This window comes from Centroberyx affinis, unplaced genomic scaffold, assembly GCF_046629955.1.
Source record: "Centroberyx affinis isolate AG114_WGS23_722 - 3 ecotype Tasmania unplaced genomic scaffold, CSIRO-AGI_Caff_v1 ptg001310l_1, whole genome shotgun sequence".
NCBI classification, from domain to species: Eukaryota; Metazoa; Chordata; class Actinopteri; order Beryciformes; family Berycidae; genus Centroberyx; species Centroberyx affinis.
The window spans coordinates 167,532-191,441 of NW_027279815.1; the positions used below are offsets into that span (position 1 = coordinate 167,532).

Sequence of the window (23,910 nt, forward strand, 5' to 3'; positions counted from 1 at the left end):
TGCCAATATCTCTGTTAGATAATAAAAGATACAAAAGGAGCAATAAGTAAGATTTTTACTGTCCCATAGCACAAATTGACCCTTATATATTGGGGTTTTTAGTGTTGTTGATCAGTACTACTTGTATTGATTTCTGGCTTTCAAACTCACCTACCGGGCCACACTCTGAGCAATAGAGATAAGTTCTATCCATGTTGTTGCAGTTCCTACTGGTCGGCAATAGAGGTTGATAAAGGTCATAGATTACTTAATGCCCCTTTAAATTCTGCCTTCACCCAAGCTATGAATGCAACAGATGCTCATTTTCATTTTTATGTATAGTTTTTTTTTTTTTTAAATGATCGCATAATCTAATATTAGGAGCAAATGAGGTCCCTGACCTGTGTCACATACAGTAGGGTTAAACATCTGCCACCAGCAGCTAGTATAAGTCACTGTCAGTCAGTCGGTCGGTCCCAAAATAAAAAAAAATAAAAACTTAACTGCGCATGTGCCATTGCGGAACACAGCTATAAAGACTCTATGAGCCCAAATGCTGTCTCACTATGTGTTTAGCTCAGTTGGTAAAGCATAGGTTTGCCATACCACAGATCCTGGGATGTAATCCCCAATGAGTCGATTTAGCGCAAAACTGGTCACACTTTATCACAAATGACGTGCTTGTTTTTATACTGATACCAGGTTCTGATACCTCAGATTTGATGCGGGTTGTAAAACAGCATCACATTTTATTTTCCTCTTCTTTCTCTGTTGTATGAAAGTGCATTCTATAATGCAGTAGAGCTAATTATTTTCTGTTTAAAATTTGTCATATTATTTTCTGACTAGAATTAGGCTCAGAATACCCATAAACTAAAAAAGACTTGAATTCTCATTGTAAGAATCCGACATTTTGAATTTTTTTGATTTTTGTTACAGCACCAATACGCATCGTGTCTCAATACCCAGCCTTAGTTACAACCCAACACTATGTAACATTACACTTAAAAATTAGATCAAGTGACCTAGGCAGCGTGCCCATTTGCTGTGAGTCCATTTGCGGCATGTCCATTAGCTGTGTGCCCATTGGCCTGGTCCTTAGCATTTCCGCTATCTGATTGGGTTAGAGGAACTCTTTCTTTGGCTGATTGGTTGGCAGCCTGCCTGTCGCGCTCTGTCTTTTCCCTCCTCAGGTTTCTACGGTGATAGAACAGGTAGCCCGGCAACAGGAAGCCAGCCACTGAGAAGATGAGAAGGCCGACATTGATCTGTTGATGGAAGGAGAGTCACGTCAGTTGAGGTGTGTCAGTTTTGAAAAGATTCTTCACATTAGGGCTGAACAATTAATCGAAATTTTATTGAAATCGCAATATGGCCTACTGCAATTTTCAAATCGCAGGAGGCGCAATATTTGTTAAAGGCGAAATGTGTGTCAAAATACCATTTTAAATGAAATATTTTCGTGCTGCAGAGATGTCCTGGCCTACACATCATATTCTACAGACTTAAGAAAACATCTTTGTTTGGTACAGATCCCCGCAAAAATCACACCATAATCATTTTAATACGTTTTTCAATGAAAATGAGAATAATGATGTGAAAACTATCATTCCCTCTAATATCGCAAATCATATTGCAATTGCAATATCAGTCAAAATTTGATATTTTTTCAAAATCGTTCAGCCCTACTTCACATGCATCCATTTGTCTAAAATGGAAATGTAAAAAGTGAGTGTGTTCTTGTATGTAGCGGAAGTAGGGAGGGAGTACCACCCTCCAACCAACTGTATTAGGCTTGGGCGATACCCAAAATGTAATATGTAATATCTAATATTGCAATGCTGTTATATTGCAATATTATATATTTTACTGTATTCTGTTTCTTCTAAATTACATCAAATTTGTGGGGTACTGGGAAATATCACAGGAAATATCACGATATTCAATATTATCAAATATTGGCCAAAGCCTAAGGTGTATATGTGTTTATGGTAGTAAGGCTAGTAGGTGGTAGTCAGAGACAGAAGTGGGTGTACTCTGTATGTCTGTATGCCTGTGTATACTCTTGATTTCACTACATGCATAGGTTTGTTTGTGTGTGTGTGTGTGTGTGTGTGTGTGTGTGTGTGTGTGTGCCCTACCCAGTAAGGGTCTCCCTTGAGGTGCCCCACCATCAGTATGAACAGTGGTTGTTGGAGCAGAGCGAACACAGCACTGATCATCGACTGCATGCCTGTCAGTGTCCCAAAGTGGTTGGCTGGATAACTAGAGCGGTGCGGGATAAAGGAATTATTAACAATTATCAATCAGGATAAGAATAATAAATGTTTCAAATTTGGTAAATAAGTTAGAATTGGACAGCCAATAAATCATTTCTATTAGGGCAATAATGATTAGTGAAAAGGTACTTACACAGCAGCATAGAGACCTCCACAGCAGGAGTGGATGAACCCTCTGACTACGGTATGGAGAACAAAAGACACCACCTGATAGAGAAAAACAGACATGGATTTATAAATCAGTCAACAAATAAGTGTCCCTGTCTGTGTCTGTATGTTTTTAAGTTATATGTGTTTGTATGTATACTGTATTAGCACGCATGAGAACTTTTGTACGTTTTTGCACGTATACACGTCTGTAGAATTTTGATCTTTGTATTCCTGCATGTGGACATGTATAGATATATTTTTTTCTAACCTGAATGGCAAGGTTGTCAATCAAGGAAATGATCCCAAAGGTGACCAATAAGAGGTTGGTGAAGATAAAAGCTCTGATGGCATTGGTCAGCTTCTGGATTCTTCTGTCTCTCTTTGGGGGAGCTGATTGGCTGAAGGGGACAAATGTCAAAGGTCAAAAGAGGTGTGTGGGACAGGAAGAGGTGTGAATGTCCCAGGCTGATTATCAGTGAGTGCGTAGTATCTAACCGGCGAAGCAAATCAAAACGGCAGGACGGAGGACGGATAGAAACCCCGTTAGTTTCCTTGCCAACCTCAAAATATCGAGGATGCATCAGATGGTGAGTTGACCGACGAGAACAAAATGAAAGCCTCATCTCAAACTGTAAGGAAGCTTCTCTGTGCTTACTTTGATGAGAAGATCGTTCTCCCCAAGACGACTTGGGAAGAACGTTCTCCACAAGGACACCAGTATCGACTTGCCGTTCTTGGATTTAATAATCCCAGAGTCCCAAGAAATTTGCCTGGGACTTTAGTCAAGTCCAAGACCAGAGGGAGTCCAAACCAAGTCAGTTCCATCTTTACTATTTTATGGTTTCATTGATTTTATCCTCCTTTTACTCTGCTTTTATGCATCTTGAGCGACAGTGTTTTTATTGGATCCATTTCTTTTGGATGGATTAAGACAGAATCTGAACTGTATTGACAGACTGGCTAGTGTGGACTCTCCTTCCCAGGGCTACTGTCTAGTCCTCACACCAAACCGTATGGAAGAATTTAATGCCCGAGTTGGTGATTTCTGCAACTCCCAACTGGCAAGATGAAGATCAGGATGTACATGTAACCAGTTGAACGTGATCAATGCACTGATGCACTGCTATGGAAGGCTATGACCACAATGCATACATCGGTATGTATGCGTCCAAGGAAAAGTTTTTCCAGACAATCAGTCAGAAGAAGAAAGCTCTTCCTATTGACTACTTGTGCACAAACATATGAAGCCACATCCATTTTGCTTGATTTTTCAACATCCTCTGTGTCTTCAAGGGGGTAGAAGGCAAAAGTTGTTAAAATGAATTTACTTTTGCCAAGTTCCATATGCCGGTGGTAGGCAGCACTTGCGTTTAATATCATTCTCCAGTTAAAAACAATGAAGATGTGATTTGCCATCTACAATGTGAACCCTAAAAAGAAGCCTTTTCTCAATAAACTCTCTTTGTACCTCTTCTCTGCATTTGTGGTAGGGTTTTCCTCCTCACACTCCTTCATCTTCCAGTCCATGATGTAGCCAATCAGAGGACAGGTCAGCAGACACAGCAGTTGCAGTGTACCAAAGATAGATGAGTAGAAGCCAACTGGGTAAGAGATGTACAGACAGAGAGAGAGAGATAGGTACAGAGAGACAGAGGCAGACAGATCTAAATATTGTCTTAGAGGCTTTTTCATGCTGACAAGAGTAAAGGTCTAAATTTTTTTGTATTGCTGCCATGAAAATGATCAAATTTAGAGATGTTGAATACAAACACAAAACATCAACTATCTGCAGCTTAAATCCAAAAAATTCAGTATCTGTCTTCAAACCCCATGCTGGTCTAAACCCAGTATGTGAACATACAGAGACCATCTCCTATCCACCATTGACTATCTTGACTCTTACCTTGTTCCTCTGCCTCCTTCTCCAGCTCTTCAGAAGCTGAAACACACAACAGCTATAGGTCACAGTCAGTTTGATGATGGGAAACAAACCAGCACTGGGTCATTTATAACCCAGCATTTTTTCATATTGTCATTACTTATTACTAATTTCAAAATAATTTAATTACATTACTTATTACTTGCAGGGATCAATAATTGGTTACATTACTTTTGCTATATTACGTGTTTGGTAACACTTTACAATAAGGGTACACTAAGTTAAGGGTTAGTTAATGCTTAATAAGCATTAACTAACCCTTAATTAATTAAGGGTTAGTTAATGCTTAGTAAGGGTTAGTTAATGCTTATTAACCATTAAGTAACCCTTAATTAACAGTTAACTAATGTGTAATTTACTAATGGTGTTCATGTTAACTAAGGTATTAATTTATACATTATTTAATAGTTTATAAAGATGACTGTTAAATCATGTATAAATTAATACCTTAGTTAACATGAACACCATTAGTAAATGATTACCAGACACATTAGTTAACTGTTAAGTTAGGGTAACTAACCCTTAATTAATGTACCCCTTAATTAATGTATCCTTATTGTAAAGTGTTACCACGTTTTTTACACCTCCAACATTTATTTGTTTCTGTGTGAACGATCATGGAAACCAAATAGCACTGATGTCAAATGGTCTTGTCATCTTTTTGCAGAACGCACTCACTGATTAAATCAAAGTAGTGGGAATACTTCCACACAGAGAGAGCAAACTTTCCATTTTTTCAAGTGGTGTTATTTTGTCAACTGAGTGAAGGAGACGACTACCCTACAGAAGACGATTATGCGGAAAAGGAATCAGGGCATGTGGATGATAGTTTTTGGATGATTCAATTCAATCTGATATTTAGAAGGGTTGATAACAAAAGTAATGAAAATTGTTTTTGATTGGCAACTGTATTATTACTAAAATTGAAAAAGTAATTGATTATACTACTACTAAAATGGAAAACCTGAGTGTCATGTTACTACCTGACTCTGTGTTACTGTGTTATTATTAACATGTTGTTGATGTTTTCTATTAGCATTGTTTCTGTTGATGTGTTCTTACGGTGGGGGTCACCGTGGGTGACGAGGAACTCCAGCATCTTGTTCATGGCACCCATGAAGAAGATCAGCCTCAGCTGAGTCATCGCCATAGTGATAAGACTCCACAGGAAGATGGGAGAGCACACGGAATGACAGAGCGTCACTGAGCCTGCAGAAGGAGAAGGAGAGAGAGATAGAAGAGAGGAGGGTGAGAGAGGGATGAGGAGACAGGAGGAAGAGAGGATGAGAGGTTGAGGGCCAAATAATGGGGGAGAAGTGTTGTAGAGAGGAAGATTTACAAGTAAATTACAGTTAAGTTACCAGTACTTACTACTTAGTTACAAGTATAATTAGTTCCTTATAATTTAGTTACAAGTATATTTAATTACTTATTACCACTTAGTTACAATTACAGGTGGTTAAAGTTAGTTACAAGTACGAGTTATGACTTACAAGTTACCTAAACATCACGTTAGTTACAAGTACAGTTAGTTAAGTATTGCTAGTTAATTATTAAGTTAGTTACAAGTTAGTTAAAATTGTCGGTTAATTCCAAGTCGATTACACATTAATTACAAGTTGGTTATTTCCATTTAGGTACAAGTACAGCTAGTTTCTTACAAGTTCCAAGTTACTTACAAGTTAGTTAAAAGTTCGCTAATTACAAGTTAGTTACAAGTATAGCTAGTTTCTTACAAGTTCCAAATTACTTACAAGTTAGTTAAAAGTATAGTTCGCTAATTACAAGTTAGTTAAAAGTATAGTTTCTTACAAGTTCCAAGTTACTTACAAGTTAGTTAAAAGTATAGTTTGTTAATTACAAATTAGTTAACAAGTATAGTTAGTTAATTACAAGTTAGTTACAAGCATATTTAGTTACAAGATAATTACAAGTATAGTAAGTTGTTTACAAGTTAGTTAACAAGTATAGTTTGTTAATTACAAGTTAGTTACAAGTATATGTAGTTACAGGATAATTACAAGTACAGTAAGTTGTTTACAAGTTAGTTAACAAGTATAGTTTGTTAATTATAAGTTAGTTACAAGTATATTTAGTTACAAGATAATTACAAGTGTAATAAGTTGTTTGCAAGTTAGTTAACAATAAATAAATATAGTTAGTTAATTTCAAGTTGCAAATATATTTAATTATAAGATAGTTACAATATAGCAAGTTAATTAACCTGCTTATTCCTATTCAGGGTCACAGGCCCAATCCCAGCATGCAGCATGGAGCCTATCCCAGCATGCATTGGGCGGAAGGGGGGGAAACACCCTGGACAGGTCGGCAGTCCATCACAGGGCTCTGTCTCCTTGTCATTTGGCACAAATATATAAAAGCCTAATTCTAACAAAACTATAACCCTAACTATAGTATAATGTTCCTTACCTTGGGCTGCGTTGGGGGAACCTGGCTGCTCAGGTTCTGCCTGCTTGCCTCCCATCGTGTCCTCCATGACGGCCACATGGGTGACGAACCTGTCCCCGGTCATCTTGTCCTCTGTCACTACCCCGCTCAGCTTCACCTTTTTACTGTCGAGAGGGAGAAAGAGCGATAACGTGAATGTACTGTGTATGAACAATACACCTAAAATAACTAATAGCAAACTTGTTGATAGAGGGAGGAATGGATAGTAAAGAAGTAGAAGTAATTTTCTTCTTCCATCACCATCCCACTGAATTTTACCTTTCTTACCTTTCTCAACTCTTTTGTTAACTACAATGTGACAGACGGCTTTGCTACCTGGACAGATGTTCCAAAAAATAAGTGAGTTTTCTAAGATAGGTCTCCAAATGGTTAGAAATACACTAGCGGTGACAGGCTTTGAAAATTCTGAATTAAACTTCTATAAAGTACAACATTTGGTGACATGACCTGGCACCAAAGACCAGCCAATAGCAGATGGCTAGTGCAGTACCCTACTTTTCACCATTAGATGTCAGGCTTCACCACAAATTTGGGTTTGGTTTAGTTGCTGTTTAATCAGACACACACATATACATATAAACTTTAAATGGAAATTGCTGCTGGAACACTGCAACACAATAAACAGAGTTACAGATCTACAAAGAAACACATCCTCTCCGCCCGCTCCTTCCTCTCCCCTCACAGGCTTAGCCAGTCATTTTTAATTTGTTCAGAAGGTATTCTAGTTAGCATCACTCTTCACTCGTGTTCTCACCAGAAATCCCGGCAATTCCGCCTCGAAAGGCTCTAAACTTCCAAATCAATGTGTGCGCGTGAGCCTGAACCTTAAAGTGCTTTGGCGCCATCATGTGGCAGTAGGACAAATATTCAACAACAGTACAAATGCAAATCGTTTTCCTCTCTCCACACAAGTATCATGAGATTTCAAAAGGAAATATCATTGGTCTGGGCATCAAAGTGTGACCAAGATATTTTACAAAGTCAGTATGGTGCATGACTGGGTCTCCACCATTGAAAATGAACTGGAAAAAGTCGTATGGGTGCGTACAGTGTCTATATAGTGTCTATGTATACTAACGTGTATCTGACGTCTTCAGGGGCAGGGAAGGATTCAGCGGGCCAGTTCAGGAAGCAGTTGAGGAAGACCAGGCAGGCCATACCGGACCAAACCCACATGATGACACGGAAAGACACGCCCAGGTCATAGATCACCTGGAGATTAGGGGGGTAAGAATGGGTAGAAGATGAGGGTTTTGGGAGGAAGAGAGAGACAGATAGAGACAGAGATGAAGAAGATGCAGAGGAAGTAGGAAGGAGTATAATATAATAAGCACAATATGCAAAAAAAATGTAGGGGACTGAATACTTCACAGGGCAAGATATTAAACTGAAGGTAGTTTTCTGATGATTATATTGTGTGTGTGTGTGTGTGTGTGTGTGTGTGTGTGTGTGTGTGTGTGTGTGTGTGTGTGAGAGTGTAAGCACCTTCACGCCAGGGAAGGTGACTGCCGAGGAGGCGTAGGAACCAATCATCAGGGAAAGGATGGTCGAACGTACATTCCCAAACATGTTAGGCAGCTAGAGAGAGAGAGAGAGAGAGAGAGAGAGAGAGAGAGTTTTTAAGATGATGAAAGCTTTAACAATGTCAAATGAATTGTAATAAACAACCATCAGCACCATGTTGCATAACTTCCCTGAATCCTAGCATCTTCCAGCCTCGTGACTAATGGACAGTGGAAAGAAACATTTCCAAAAGGTCAAATCCATGAGTCACATTATTAAGTGGCCGGTGTGTTTACATTGCTGAGTTTAGACAGGCCCATGTAGACAAAGCTGAAGTTAGCTCCCGATTCCTAGCTCCTTATTTGCAGCTACTGATGTGCAGTTCGGGAACAATGCTTTGTTGCCACTGGTACTGCAACATGTTGACTGAACCAATGTATTTTTAAACTATTCAGTACCATGTCAAGTACTGTGCCATAGGATTCAATACAGTTAGTTAAAAGAATCTTTCCTGCCACTACTGCTGATAGCTGATATTCAAAACCTTTAAGTTTGAACATTTTCATTCCCAAATGTTCCCTAGAATTTTAGTCTTGTCAGGGTGGAAAAGCCTCTGAAACAGCTGATATTTTGTGCCAGTATTTAATATCTTAAAATTTGACCATTTTCATGCCCCAAAATTCCCAAAATACAAGGATTCTCTAAATCATTTAGAATATTCTCTGAACAGCATTCAGACCATCATGGGACACTGAAAGCCAGACTAATGAACTAGTTTCAGGTGGTTTAGCAGCTCCTTAAGGCAGAGTGAGGCAGGTTTCACTGCAGGTTTTACACACTGTTGAGTAAAATCCTCCCACACCACACTGGAATGATTCCTCTGCTCAGACATCTGATAGAAAAATAATAATAATAAAAACATATTGACTATCCAATGTAAGGGAGGAACCTCTATCATATCAGAGGTGGAAGACACTGGCTGGATCAGATCTGATTTTTAATAAAAGTCTGCAACTGGAGTCATAGTTTGCACATTAGTAATAATACAGTGGATGACACTGAATGCTCAAATGCTGCAAATTCATCATTAATTATTATATCTCAATGCATCATTATCATCACTCTAATAGTGGTAGTTTTGAAAGAAATGTTACATGCTCATAAAATCCTATATTAAAAACCAAAAACTACTAAAGGTGCTATGAGCAGTCACCATGGATTCAGATGCAATTTATAGGCTTAACCAGCAGGTGGTGCAATTGATTCTCATGGACACTCCAGCTTTTCAGCTGAGCAGCAGAAGTCAAGCTAACTACACCCACACACACACACACACACACACACACACACACACTAAACTGCAGCAACAACGTGGCAGACCGGCTCATGGTCAATCTGTATTCTCAGACGAAATACCTGTCATTGCCAGTATATACATACACACACACACACACACAGATTCTTCTTCTCTGAGCTTTGAAGTTTTGTGTGCGTGTATGCGCATGCTCATGCAAGTGTGTGTGTGTGTGTGTGTGTGTGTGTGAGCTGGGGTAACCAAGTTTCAAATTGATTCTACAGCTGTCCCTTCCTTTTTTACCTTGGATCAAAGCCAAAAAACATATAGCACACACACACCACACACACACACACATACACACACAGCTTCTGTGCTGATGTCACCCACCCACTTGTCATAACAGCCTGCATCAACGTATGAGTGTGTGTGTGTGTGTGTGTGTGTGTGTGTGTGTGTGTGTGTGTGTGTGTGTGTGTGTGTGTATGTGAACAGTAGCTGGCTATACAGATGGTTGGCAATAGTGTGACTATAACGTGTTTGTTTTGGTGTGTGTGTGTGTGTGTGTGTGTGTGTGTGTGTGTGTGTGTGTGTACAGCCCTCCAATCTAACTATAAAGGCAGCTGAGTTGTCTGGATGGCTCAGGATTAGAGTAATATTCTTTGTTTTGCAAATAATAAAACAATTCTTTAGTGATGTTGTGATGCATTACTGGAGTTAGTCTGAAACTGCCTGGACAGAAGGATGGATTTTTGAATATGTAGCCTGTAAATAGAGGGAAATTTGAATTCCTGTAATAGGGAACCTTTAATTTCCCCCTTTTTTTTCAAAGACTGGACAGGGATAAACCATATGCAAAAAAAACATACCCCCACACAGTCTGACATATACAGTATTTTAAAGTATGTTAATATATTTATGAATAATAGATCCTGCCAAACTATTCAAAATATAAGTAGCTAAATACATTTATGAGTAATGTATCCTGGGATAAGATACATTTAAATATAACTAATGTATTTGTTTATATACAAATACATACATACGCAAAATCACTACACGGCCCATCTCTTCCCATTTTAGTCTGTTGACAGTGGGGAGTATCAACTAAACTCTGACAGTTCTGATATCATGCTTGTGACAGGCTAACAAAAATACAAAATCGATTTTTAAGGTTTGGTTCACTGACAATCTAAAAAAAAGATTGGAGAAGTGGTGTGCCTCAACTTGCATCTAGCTAGCACCTCAGTGGTGTTTATCTATAGAACTGCCAGTTGACAGAGCAGGAAGCTATCAATCTCTGTGTATCTGATGGCTTAATAGCCCAGGTTGCTGATGGTCTGAATTTATTTTTACTTTTCCTCTCTGGAGTGGACTCCACATTCAGTCCCATTCCACACTACTCCTTTCAAGCTAGCCTAATTTCATTCCACCTGTACATAGTGCAAGGCAACATAACAGAGCCAGTAGCTTCATTCAAAATTAACAACCTTCCAGCCTTGCTGCTGAAGTCAGCACTTTACCCTGACTAATTTGGAGACCCATTTTAATCTTCCCATGACCCAACTTTTGACCCTGACACCCCCTTACTGCCAATAGAGGCTTGCAGTTGCATCAGAAATCTCCTGCCAGCCATCTTGGAGGTCCATTGGAGAATTGGCTGTGCACAAAAAATGTCTAAATATATAACAGCCAGTCCTCCTCCTCCCCTACACCTCACAGACACTCTTAGCAGAGGGAGGGGCAACACTGTGTGTGGGAAACACTGATCATCAGACCTCGGATTAGTCTAGTGCAAATCGGCATCAGCCATACCGATTTGTCGGCAAATGCTTTGGGAGTCGACACATAAACTATGTTCTCCATGGTCAGGAAAAGTCACCAGATTGCTAGCCACTTTTGATAAACAAAGTTGCCAGGGGGTGTCTGACAAGTTGCTAAGTCTAGCAAAAATAGTCGCCAAGTAGCCTAGGCTACATGTTTTTTTTTGCTTTGTTAGCTAACTGGTCAGCAGGCTAATTTAGCGAAGCAACTAATGTTACTGTGTACATGCAACTACAAGCCAGTATTAACACTACCTTCTAGTGTAGGCTATACATTACCGAATGTGCAAATCAGATGTGTTAACAACAAGACAGTGATGGCTAGCTGACCTATGGTTAGCTAGCTAACATGCTGATATTATCTAAACAAAGAATCAATCAGATGTATCAGTGGCAAAATGATCAGTTCCCAGTCGAAAACTGGGACAGTAATGAACCATGTTTCAATTCTGTTGATATGGCCAAGTTAGGTTTAGCAATGCAATGTTCACAGCTACTATGTTGCCCAACAGCTGTGGACCTCCAGTATGGCCGCCAGAGGCGGGGTTACATCACCTGAAAGCCCTCTGTACTTACGCCAGAAGTACAGAGGTACTTACTGATATGCTTGTTTTAGCAATGCTTGTTTTAGCAGAAAACAAAATGTGTGCTCAGTCAGCCTCCTCTGAGTAAATAAATGGCACGTCAGAGAGCGTTCCTCGAAACATGATTAATCTCTGTCTACGTATTCAAAATATCAACAGCTCCGGGTTACGCCCTCCAGAACACGGCTGCTTTAAGTGTGGCCACCGCAAAGGAATACTCTATATTTTGTATCTTTTAATGTGATTAAATATCTATAAATATTTTAGAGCGTGATTTAAGTGTCACATTTTTAAGTGATCAACATCATCCAATATTTTTAGGCTCTAGCCTTCCAACCCTGTTAAATGTCTGGTGATCCAGGACTGGCTGAAATGTAGTCCTAGTTACTCATCTCGGATAATGAATCACACTCAGTATATGAATTGTCTTGAGTGCAGTTTTGATATAAGTTTCACATTTTTCGGGGGCTCGACTAAATCAACCGAAACTGTTGCCAAGCCCCTACTGTAAATCCTGTTAACCATTATATAAACAAACCCCAAATGAACTGTCACTGTCTGTCCTTCTCTTTATCTATGTGTCGGCCTATCTGCCTTGGTTGGTCTGTCTGTCTATTTACTTGCCTGTGTCTACCTCCTACGGTTAGATCAGTATATCAGTTTGTCAATATCTGGGTTCTTTTTTTTAATTAAAAATCAGATCTGGTCCTTTCAGTAATTTGATTGATTACATATTTATTGTCGAATTGATCAATACTACTATATGGGAAGTCCTCTAATGAAACATTTTGATCAGATTCCACACAAGTATATAGTATTATTATTATTATTTTTATTATTATTATTATTATGATCAGCACCAAATATCAGTTACTTGTTGGGCTGCCTGTCTTCAGTCCTCAAGTTCAACTAATGTCACACCACTCTCTCTCTCTCTCTATCTCTCTCTCTCTCATTCTCTCTCTCCAGTAATGTTTCCATGTCATTTTCCTTCCACCACCGCTCTGTTTTTCCACTCTTATCTCTACTGCCCTCTTTTCCATCGCCCTCTCCTTCTCTTTCCATTGCTTGTTCCGTTTATTCTCACCTGCTGTTCTCAAACCCTCCCCTCTCTCCCTTCTTTCTTTCTTTCTTTTTTTCCCTCCTCCCCTCACTCCTCTCTCTTCACAGGTATGTTCCCTCTCTTTAGAACATGAGGTAAATAGCTGTAGTGTTGCCAGGTCAGGTGATTGCACGCGCACACACGCGCACGCTCGCACACACCTACACCCCCCCCCCCACACACACACACACACACACACACACACACACACACACACATATTAGCCAGCCAACCAGCCAGTCCGTGTATTGTTTTAGTATCCAGGTATTTTAATGAACACAGATGGGCCAAACAAAATGTTGAAAACATGTTTTGAACTGAAGCTGCCATTACCATTTACCATAATTACCATAATTACAAGTATTCAGTGTTTCCCCCAGAGTTTTATTCTTGGGTGGAAAAGCCTCTGTAACAGCATTTAGACCATCATGGGACACTAAAACTCTCCACTGAAGCCCTGGATAACAATACAAATGCAAATATAAAAACAAATATATTCTATATATCTAATATACTCTAATATACTTAAATTAAATATAAAATCAATCAATTAAATAAATCAAAATGTCTCATTAGACAACCAGTGTAGTGTTGATCAATTCTACAATAAATATGTAAACTGCATCATATCCATCCAATCTCTCATGTATTATAGTATACAGTGTAGTATTCAAATATTTTCATAGGATATCCTTTATATGGAAGTTGACAGTGCACGTAAGGTTTTGGTGGATGGTTTGGTTGGCTGGGAATTTACACAGTTTACATCAGTGGGTTACGTAACAGCTTATCAAAAAGATAACACACAACAACATGCGCGTGCACACACACACGCACGCACACGCACACACACACACACACACACACACACACAGAGATTAGGAAAAACAGAAGTCAGGCCAAAATGACCATGTCAAGTTCAGGACATTGTCTAGGTCATAAAGTGAGAGAGGGAGAGAGAGAGAGAGAGAGAGAGAGAGAGAGAGAGAGACATATGGTGGGTGAGGGAGGCGTGGCTATGGGAGGGTGTGGTGACCGCCCAGGTTTTTAATTGGCTTAGAGGCCATGGCAGAATTTAGAACGAGGGGAACAGCATGTGCCGCTGTCCGGCCAAAATACACACACACACACACACAGGCACACAGAGCAGAGCCAGCAACAGTAGAGTCACTTCCATTTACAAGCACATAAGTAGGGCTGGGCAATATATCAATATTATATCGATATCGTGATATGAGACTAGATATCGTCTTAGATGTTGGATATCGTAATATCGTGATATGGCATAAGTGTCTTTTCCTGGTTTTAAAGGCTGCATTACAGTAAAGTGATGTCATTTTCTGAACTTACCAGACTGTTCTAGCTGTTCTATTATTTGCCTTTACCCACTTAGTCATTATATCCACATTACTGATGATTATTTATCAAAAATCTCATTGTGTAAATATTTTGTGAAAGCACCAATAGTCATCCCTACAATATTGTCGCAATATCGATATTGAGGTATTTGGTCAAAAATATTGTGATATTTGATTTTGTCCATATCGCCCAGCCCTACTTACAACTGAACATTTAGCCCACTTTGTAGAAAATACCGAGATATAAATCGTGTATCGCCAGTCAGCCTAAAAATACCGAGATATGATTTTTGGTCCATATCGCCCAGCCCTACACATAAGTACACACACAACATTACAAAGCAGAAGCAGAAGTGCTTTTACAGTCACGCAATGTCACATCATGAAGGTACATGGCAGTGTCTACAACATGAATACTGTACTTGATGATGGGAGGTATTTTGAAGTCATGTGAAGAGGTGTCCTATGGTCAAACACTGATGGATTAGTGATGAAGACCCACCTCCTACTGTTACTGTGCTGAAATTTTACTTCCGTAGAAGTAGATTAATTGGTGTAAAAGTTAACTTATGTACAAAGTAGCTCATTTAAAATGGACTCAAACTCAAGTTACTTAAAAAAAAACATTGTTACATATATGATCTTCCCATCCAATGTAAAAAGGACTCAGGAGTTCAATATATGATATTTAATGTTTATTATGCTAGCCAGAAGGGCCATCATGTCTGTGAGACATGTCTAAGAGCCTGTAATATTTTCATTAGGTCCTCATTGAACTGCCATGTCTGAAATAGTAACCTTTAGAAACCAGCTGAGCGTAAGTTACTGCCCCTGCTGCTAGTTTTCACTGAAGTTGTGCTGAAAGATTGCTTTTTCCATTTCACATTTCTCTACAATTAAAACTACTTGTGGAAGTGTTGCGCTAGCTAGTAGATTCATTTCTGGTTTCCTGATAAGGTAAGTATTACAACTTTAGCTTGTTTGATTTAGGTTTTGTATATTGTTTGTTGGACTTAATGTTAGCATAGTAAGCCATACTAAGTGTATGTTAGCAGTAATGTTAGTTGTTGCAGTAGTGAGCTATTACTGGTGATTTCATTTGATTTTCCAAGATTATATTTTCATTTGCCAAGACGCTTACAGCTAGCAAGAATATAACAAGTGCTAAGCTAGTTTCCACTTTTTATAGACAATGTTAAACATTCTAAAAATAAGATTTTGTCAATATACATTTTTCATGTCAATATTCAAGCTGTAATAAAAAAAAACACAAAAATGCCTTTTCCCATTGTGCAATAATGTTGCTACAATGATGCTACAACTGGCATGCCTCTGGCTAGGCTAACACAATCCAGTGATACTTTAGCTGCAAGATGGTTTTTGGTTAATTGTCCCCCACAATGAAATCGTGCGAGGGACAATGGATCAGCCCCAGTCCGTCCGTTCATCCGTACATCACACACAATATCTTAGACACCACTGATCAGATTTTGACAAAAACCTGATGCCATAGCTCCGCTCCAGCATTTTCAAAATTACACTGATTGGCCTAAGGGGGGCGCTACAATGTTTGTTTGATTGTCTGTGCATCACCCACAATATCTTGGACGCCACTGATCGTACGTTAGTTAACGTATCATTTCCTCCTGCTTGTGCAGGTTTGATGAAGGTGACCAGATTTGTTTGAGCAAATCCGGGGTTTTTGCGAACAAGTGGTTCGCAAAAATCACTGGCCCTGTCTGGACAGCATTAGTATTACTAGAAGAGTTCTGGTGACAACATCATCTAATAAAAAGTCATGAAATTAGCACAAATTCTGAAACAAATTATGTGCTGTGGACACGGGTTATGTGAAAATGATCTTCCTCGACCACAAATTGGATTCTGTGAAAACACGAATTGGACACGACATTTTCAGCTAAAGGTTGGCAACTAAAACAACTTGGTTAAGGTTAGGGAAAGGCTTTGGTCAATGGTTAAATAAGAAAACTAAAAATCTAAATTTGACTCAATGTAAAAATGTCCTTCGTACAAGCTGGGAATTGAACCCTGTTCGCCGGGATTGAAGGCAAACTCGACCCCGACCAAAACACTCTTACTTTCCACTGCGCTACTTCAATGTGACACTACTACCTGTTTATAGTTGTGCCTATTTTCATTTGCTGGGAACACAGAATTTTTATACTTTATGAGAACTAAATGTCCACACAAGGATTGAAAGATGAGGAAAATCCTCTGAAGTGAGCACATTTTGGACTGTCCTCCCTACACCTATAAAAGGATAGTTCAGGGATAAGGGGTGCATGTGTGTGTGTGTGTGTGCGTGTTTGTGTGTATGCACACGTGCGCATCTTACTGTTAGCGACGTGAAGGTCAGGCAGATTCCTCCGAAGCCGTTGAAAGAGACAGCGATGAAGATGAGGGCAGACAGCACTGGTGGAGCAAATAGAAATTAATATGATAAGCTACGATTGAAACTTTAAAGGGTCCATGTGTATTTTCTGCGTCAATGCTGATCTCTATCGTTCGGTGATTGAATAACAACAACAAATCAAAATAGACACATGGCTTGGCCCCTTCTCAAACACATGCCGGCTGTGAACGCCCCACCCCCCGTGCTCTCTCCCCTACCTTTCCCTCCCAGCAAGCAAGGCCAGCAAATTCCCATAGAAAGGTAGCGGATATCCAACACAAGCAGCACTGTAAACCCGCTAACGATGGCAAGTGCCGAGGCCTCAGGTGCCTTTTTTGCTTCAGAGCGAAGCTTTTTTGGCTCGCTGGCTCCACTCTGCGACTCCAGAGTTGCACGTTTGCCGACATCTGCCATTGTCGAACACCTTCAGTAGCTATCTTTGGTCGTTGCGATCGCTGCATAGCTCGCAAAGGAGTGCGAGTGCGGGTCAAGTCTTTTAGGGGGCCTGGGGACAGTGGAGTAGTAGGAGGGCCTTCATACAACAATAAAAACACAGCCTCGTCCCGGCTCGCTCCTGTGTTTCTGAATGCAGAAATCTCTGCTGTCGTGCACCATGAGCAGTTTGTTACCCGCACTACCATTCAGCAACCCCTGCTGATAGTTGCTAGTCATATTGGCCCTCATTTTTCAATCTAACGTAGAAACCAGTGCAGACCCGAGCGCAGAATCATCTTACGACAGGGTTCACGTGTGATTCATGAAACGTTCGTATCTCGCCAATCACAGCGTAAGAATGATCGGGCGTTGATAAATGTGGCGGCTGAAAACAATCGTCATTTAAATATCACGCCCCTAAATATTATCGGTTTAGAGGCCTCGCCCCCAGAGTTTACGACATGGAGATGGGTAATACGTCCAAGAAGAGAAACTTCTCCGACCTCGAAATAGAAAGTCCAACTGAACCAATTAGTTCTGTTTGGCAGCCTGAAAAGTGGCATCAAAGGAAGTCGGAAAAATGCAGTATGTAAAGAAATCACTGCTGTGGTCAACAGCGTTGCCGTCAACAGTCGAACTCCAGCTGAGGTTTGAATATTTCATTTATACATCCATGATATGTATAGCCTATATATATATAATAGTAATATAATAGCTTATATCACAGTTCTTTACATTTAGGTGAAGAACAAATGGTCAGACCTCAAACAAGTAGGCTCATCTCAAAATGAAAGAGAAATTAATCTTACACCAGAAAACTGTTCACTCCATTAATTACAAACAATTTGAAAATACCTATTTATGTTAGCGATAGGCTATATGACACATGGTCGATGTAGGCCTTTACAAAATAGAATATTTTGCCATAGGCTACATATTTTTAAGTGATGAATATGTGGCTGCATATGCTAAGATGCCAGTCAGAATATATGGTCTAATAACAATTCTCCGACTCAGCCAGATTTACTATGCTGCACTGCAAGTCCACGCTGACTCGAAAACTTGCTACACGAGTTGAGACTTGACATGAGATTTGATCGTAGCCTCCGCTCACGTCCAAATTGATAAATGCTGAGCTTTGCGTGGAAATGACCGTATGCCCAGTTTTCTGTCGTACGTTTGTTTCGTAAATGAGGGCCACTATGCTTCAGTAAAGCAGAAATAGTGCACATTGAACTTTTAATGATCGCTGGTGTCATTGCAGTGGCAAAATAAGAATAAGATACAAATAGAATATAACTTAGAATGGAGCAAATACAGAGTAGAAGGAGTAAGCCCTGTTTGGCCCTTTGGTGGAAACCAGGATATTGGATTACAAGGCAAAGTAGAAGTAGCAACTGACTCAGGTCTTGATAAACAAGGCTTTAAATGGGGATGGGATCTAAGGGTGGCTATAAGGATTCAATGATGGGCAAAAGGATGGGTTTTCCTACCTTCAGGGTTGTATGCTGCAGCAGCGATCATCGCACAGGAGGCTGCAAAGCATGAACTGAAATATACACAGACACAGTTGATGGTAAATGGACTGGATGGAAAACATACTCTTCTGTGTATTGGTCTATGTGTGTGGTTTCACTTTGTTTAAAATTTAGTATGTTGAATGTTCAGTTGTCATGCTCAGAATCAAATCAAATGACATAATTAATGTCTCGTAGCTAGTATGCAACAGACACTAGAGCTTGACCGATATGGGTGTTTGAAGGCCAATACGGATATTTTTGGATTCACTGCCAATAGCTGATATTTTGTTCTGATGTTCAATATTTTTCAATTTGACCATTTTTGTGCCAACAAAAAAAAAATACAGGTAAAATGGCATTCATTGTTCCCCCAGAATTGGGACACTAAAACTCTCCATTGAAATCCAAGATAAAAAATAATAATAAACACAACACTTTTGTTGCACCTGATCAAAATCTCATTAGAATCAGTTCAGGTTAAAGTCTTCCTGTAGACAACCAGTGTAGTATTGATCAATTATACTATACATATGTAATCAACGTCTTACTGGACCAGATCTGATCTCAGATCTTTAATATCTGCCCCATACATCAATCTAACCCTAATAGATACTGCTGAAAACCATTAGCTATTCTGTCAGCATAGTTTTCAGACAAAGCCTGTGTGTCCTCTCCCCTCTTACCTGCCGATGAGCCTCAGTGGGCGTGGCCCGTATTTGTCCATCAAAATCCCCAGGGGTAGAGTGGCTGCACTCAGCAGGAAAGAGCCAATGGTGAAGCCCAGATTCAGCATCTCTTCCTGCTCCACGCAACTTATCCAATCACCGCTCTCCCAGGAAGTCACATTGCTCTCAACAGTCTCATTTTCTTGATTGGGTGGGGAGTTCACAGAGGAAAGAGAGGTTAGGAGGAGATTAACTAAAAAGTAAAAGGTAGAGTACTGAACGGCTGCTTTGGCTGTGGACGAACTACATCAGCAACAGACTGAGATGTAGGGAACACACACTAGATGACCAGATGTAGGGAACACACACGTGATGACCAGATGTAGGGAACATTCTCTTGATGACCAGATGTAGGGAACATACACTTGACAACCAGTTTTATTTGGGGAACACACACTTGGCAAAAAGTTGGATTTGGGGAATACACACTTGACGACCAGATAGATTTGGGGAACACACTTGACGACCGGTTCAATTTGGGGAACACACACTCACTACCCAATTGGATTTGGGGAAGACACACTTGATGACCAGATGTAGAGAACATACACTTGGCAACCTGTTGGATTTGGGGAACACACACTTGGCAAAAAGTTGGATTTGGGGAATACACACTTGACGACCAGATAGATTTGGGGAACACACTTGACGACCAGTACAATTTGGGGAACACACACTCACTACCCAATTGGATTTGGGGAAGACACACTTGATGACCAGATGTAGGGAACATACACTTGGCAACCTGTTGGATTTGGGGAACACACACTTGGCAAAAAGTTGGATTTGGGGAATACACACTTGACGACCAGATAGATTTGGGGAACACACTTGACGACCGGTTCAATTTGGGGAACACACACTCACTACCCAATTGGATTTGGGGAAGACACACTTGATGACCAGATGTAGGGAACATACACTTGGCAACCTGTTGGATTTGGGGAACACACACTTGGCAAAAAGTTGGATTTGGGGAACACACTTGACGACCGGTTCAATTTGGAGAACACACACTCACTACCCAATTGGATTTGGGGAACACACACTTGATGACCAGATGTAGGGAACATACACTTGGCGACCAGTGGGATTTGGGGAACACGTACACCTACTTGACGACCAGTTGGATTTGGGGAACACGTACACCTACTTGACGACCAGTTGGATTTGGGGAACACACACTTGCTGACCAGTTGGATTTGGGGAACACACTTGATGACCAGATGTAGGGAACATACACTTGGTGGCCAGTTGGATTTGGGGAAGATACACTTGGCAAAAAGTTGGATTTGGGGAACACACAATTGACGACCAGTTGGATTTGGGGAACTACTACAACACAGAAGCAAAAACAAACATAGAGGTGGACACATTTTTTTTTCACACCTGTATTTGTTTTCCTTCTCTGGCGTTCAACTCTCATTGGTCTCCAATCAGATTTGGCTGACATGCTCACACTACAGGAGGTCAAGAAAATGAAACATGTGAAATTGTGATGGCCCTGACTGGATCAGGAGGCAAGAGATTTAAGTCTTGAACCCTCACACACTAAAAAAACATCTGTACAACAGACCTAAACTAGCAAGGACTCGGTTGGTCCAATCCTGAAAATCAGCTGTGATGCCAATTTGTGAAGATAATCAATGCAGTGTGTCCTAACCATAGGGAAATCGCAACTTGTAAAGCTCGCTGTTATTTTGGAATCGACTCACTGCACTTTTGCATACATCACAGTTGACACCCATTGTAGCACAAAGTGCACAGGTAAAGAAACAAGAAATGAGCTTGTGTTGGGGGGTTTCAGGTGTGTCCGAAGTTATTTCTAACTTAAGTTTTGTTCCATTTTTGAGGATGAAATCAGAGGGCGTTTAGAAGATGATAGTGACCAATGAACATCTGGTAACATTTTGTTATAGCAAACATAGCATTTTTGCATGAAATCCATAAATAATTGACAAACCTGGCACCTATCTCCTGTACTACACGCTACCAAAAGGCTTGGTCAGATGGTGGCCTTACCTATGCAGAGGTGGGAATAGAAGCCTTCGTTCTTCAGCATGATGAGCAGCGAGCCCCAGCCCAGCAGAACAGCAGAGAACAACAGATTCTCTATGACGGCTGTGATGGCCATCCACCACCTCCTCTTGTACGCCTGCGCCAGGCTGGGAGCCATGACTGCCAGAGACACAGGACACAGGAATGTAAAGATATGCTGATATGATAAGATTGTCCCTGCAAAACAGCAGAGAACAGCAGGCTCTCCACGTCAGCTATCACCGGCATTCACATTCACGCTGTCCAGTACAAGCACAGTCTTCTTACTGGCAGCCACCGAGCAGCTCCATTGAAGCGGTTGGGTTAAGTGCCTTGCTCAAGGGCACCTCACCAGTAGCTACTGAGGGGGTCGAGAGTGGTGTAGGGCAGCAGTGGTTAGAGAAGCTGCCTCATACAGTATGTAGACGGTTTCCAACAGTTTCCGAAAACTTCATGAAATGAGCACAAACTGTGAAAAGCAGATTACGTGTTACGAATTACATGAAGATTATGTTCCTCCACCACGGATTGGATTCTGTGACAAGAGTGCAAAGTGGACACGGCATTTTCTCTTGTTTGTCACGTGAAAAGGTTCGCTAACAGTTACATTTAAAGAGTAACTAAACCCCACCCAAATCTGTGGTGAAGCCTGACACCTACTGGTGAAAAGTAGGGTACTGAACTGGCCATCTGCTATTGGCTGGTCTTTGAGCCAGGTGATATCACCCTCTATAGAGTACAACAGGTGGCCCTACTTTTCACTATCCTATCCCTATCAGTTGTCAGGCTTCACCAAAGATTTGGGTTTGGGGTTTAGTTTCTCTTTAAGTAAAACAAAAGTTATTGAGGTTAAGCAACGAATACAATTTGGTTAAATATGGTTTTGGTCATGGTTAAATACGAAACATCTTGGATAAAAACAAAATCTTGACTCTCAGTAGTAGAATTGAACCCGTGTCGTTGGAGTTGAAGGTAAATCTGCCCATCCACCACCCTGACCACAACACCCCTCCACTGCACTATTTCAATGTCAGATGTCTGCCTGGTTGTAGTCGTGTCTCCTTCACGTAAACCCTTTAATGGTGGGAAAATGTATTTCTCTCACATTTCTTATGCACATTTTAACATATCATGCTCATTTCATGAAATTTCGGGAGACCAGGTTCAGGTGTCTGGTACCATCCCAGCGATGGCCAAGGGTGTCCTGCATAAGTTTCCTTGAGCAAGGCACTGGAGTCCTACCCTTCTCATTCAAAGAAGTTTAAATTGCACGTGACTAAAAACATGTTACACATTGAGTTTGTCCCAGCTTGTCCAGGGATTGGAAACAGTGACTTTGCCGTCATAAACCCACTCCTCTACCCTTTAGGCCAGCGGTTCTCAATGTGGGGTCCGGGGACCACCAGGGGTCCTTGAGGGGGTTCTAGGGGGTCCCCAGCAAATTGATGAATTATTAAACTTCAGCATTATTTCATTTACAAGAAGTTAACACAGTTAGAGAATGTAGAAGAATTACTTTTTTGGTCATAGTTTCACTGTTATCTGTCTACCTACAATACAGATAGTCATGGAATTCTGGGCAAAATCATATCTAACAATACAAATATTCTCAGATTTGGGATCCAAGAGACAAAATCTCATCAAATGGGGCTCCGTGGCCCTGATGTGGTCTAGATTAGGGGTCCGTGATATGAAAAAGGTTGAGAATCGCTGCTTTAGGCTGCCCCCATCATTATGAATGTTGTCATCATTAAACACCATCGCTGTTACATATTAATACACTATTGCATTCATTATACCCACTGGTAAAGTAGGCGGTGCTATATGTGATGTTATTAGTGTGTGATTTGCCATGAAACTTGGAAGGAAAACAAGAAGGAAGTAATAAGGAGAAGACAGGAAGATAAGATGAAGAGCCTGAACCCATTTGACCTTCTTGCTGGGACTATCAAGTGTCAGAGAACATGGGTAGGCCTAACCCACATGGACACACACACACACACACCAAAATAAACAGTACAGTACTTTAGTTGTACAGTAACTCAGTCTATACTCTTTTGAGTAAATGGGTCCAGTGTTGTAAGGAAATTCTTCCCACCCATGAGTGTGTTAGTGCAAATATTTAAAGTGTGTGCGTGTGTGCGTGTGTGTGCGTGTGTGTGTGTGTGTGTGTACTTCCAGCAGGTTGTGTCTGAATCTCTAGAAGGCACATGTTTGCATACTGGGAGTCCTGCTGATGACAGAAATAGCAGTGGTCACACGCACACTCACACACATGCACACGCACACGCACACATACA

At 40.5% G+C, this 23,910-nt stretch overlaps 1 protein-coding gene across 1 annotated transcript; it reads right to left on the reverse strand.

The window, feature by feature from the left end:
- Positions 1 to 1,004: 1,004 nt before the first annotated feature.
- LOC139649265 (large neutral amino acids transporter small subunit 3-like) lies at positions 1,005 to 21,752 on the reverse strand. The gene is made up of 14 exons (XM_071525618.1): positions 21,596 to 21,752; positions 19,532 to 19,715; positions 18,822 to 18,877; positions 16,837 to 16,913; positions 8,302 to 8,394; positions 7,895 to 8,028; positions 6,778 to 6,920; positions 5,410 to 5,556; positions 4,312 to 4,347; positions 3,877 to 4,009; positions 2,677 to 2,806; positions 2,392 to 2,465; positions 2,121 to 2,244; positions 1,005 to 1,247 (listed from the first exon to the last, which is right to left on the reverse strand). The coding sequence occupies exons 1-14, from the start codon at positions 21,747 to 21,749 to the stop codon at positions 1,005 to 1,007; spliced, it is 1,728 nt and encodes a 575-aa protein (XP_071381719.1). The 5' UTR covers positions 21,750 to 21,752.
- Between the last annotated feature and the right edge of the window lie 2,158 nt (positions 21,753 to 23,910).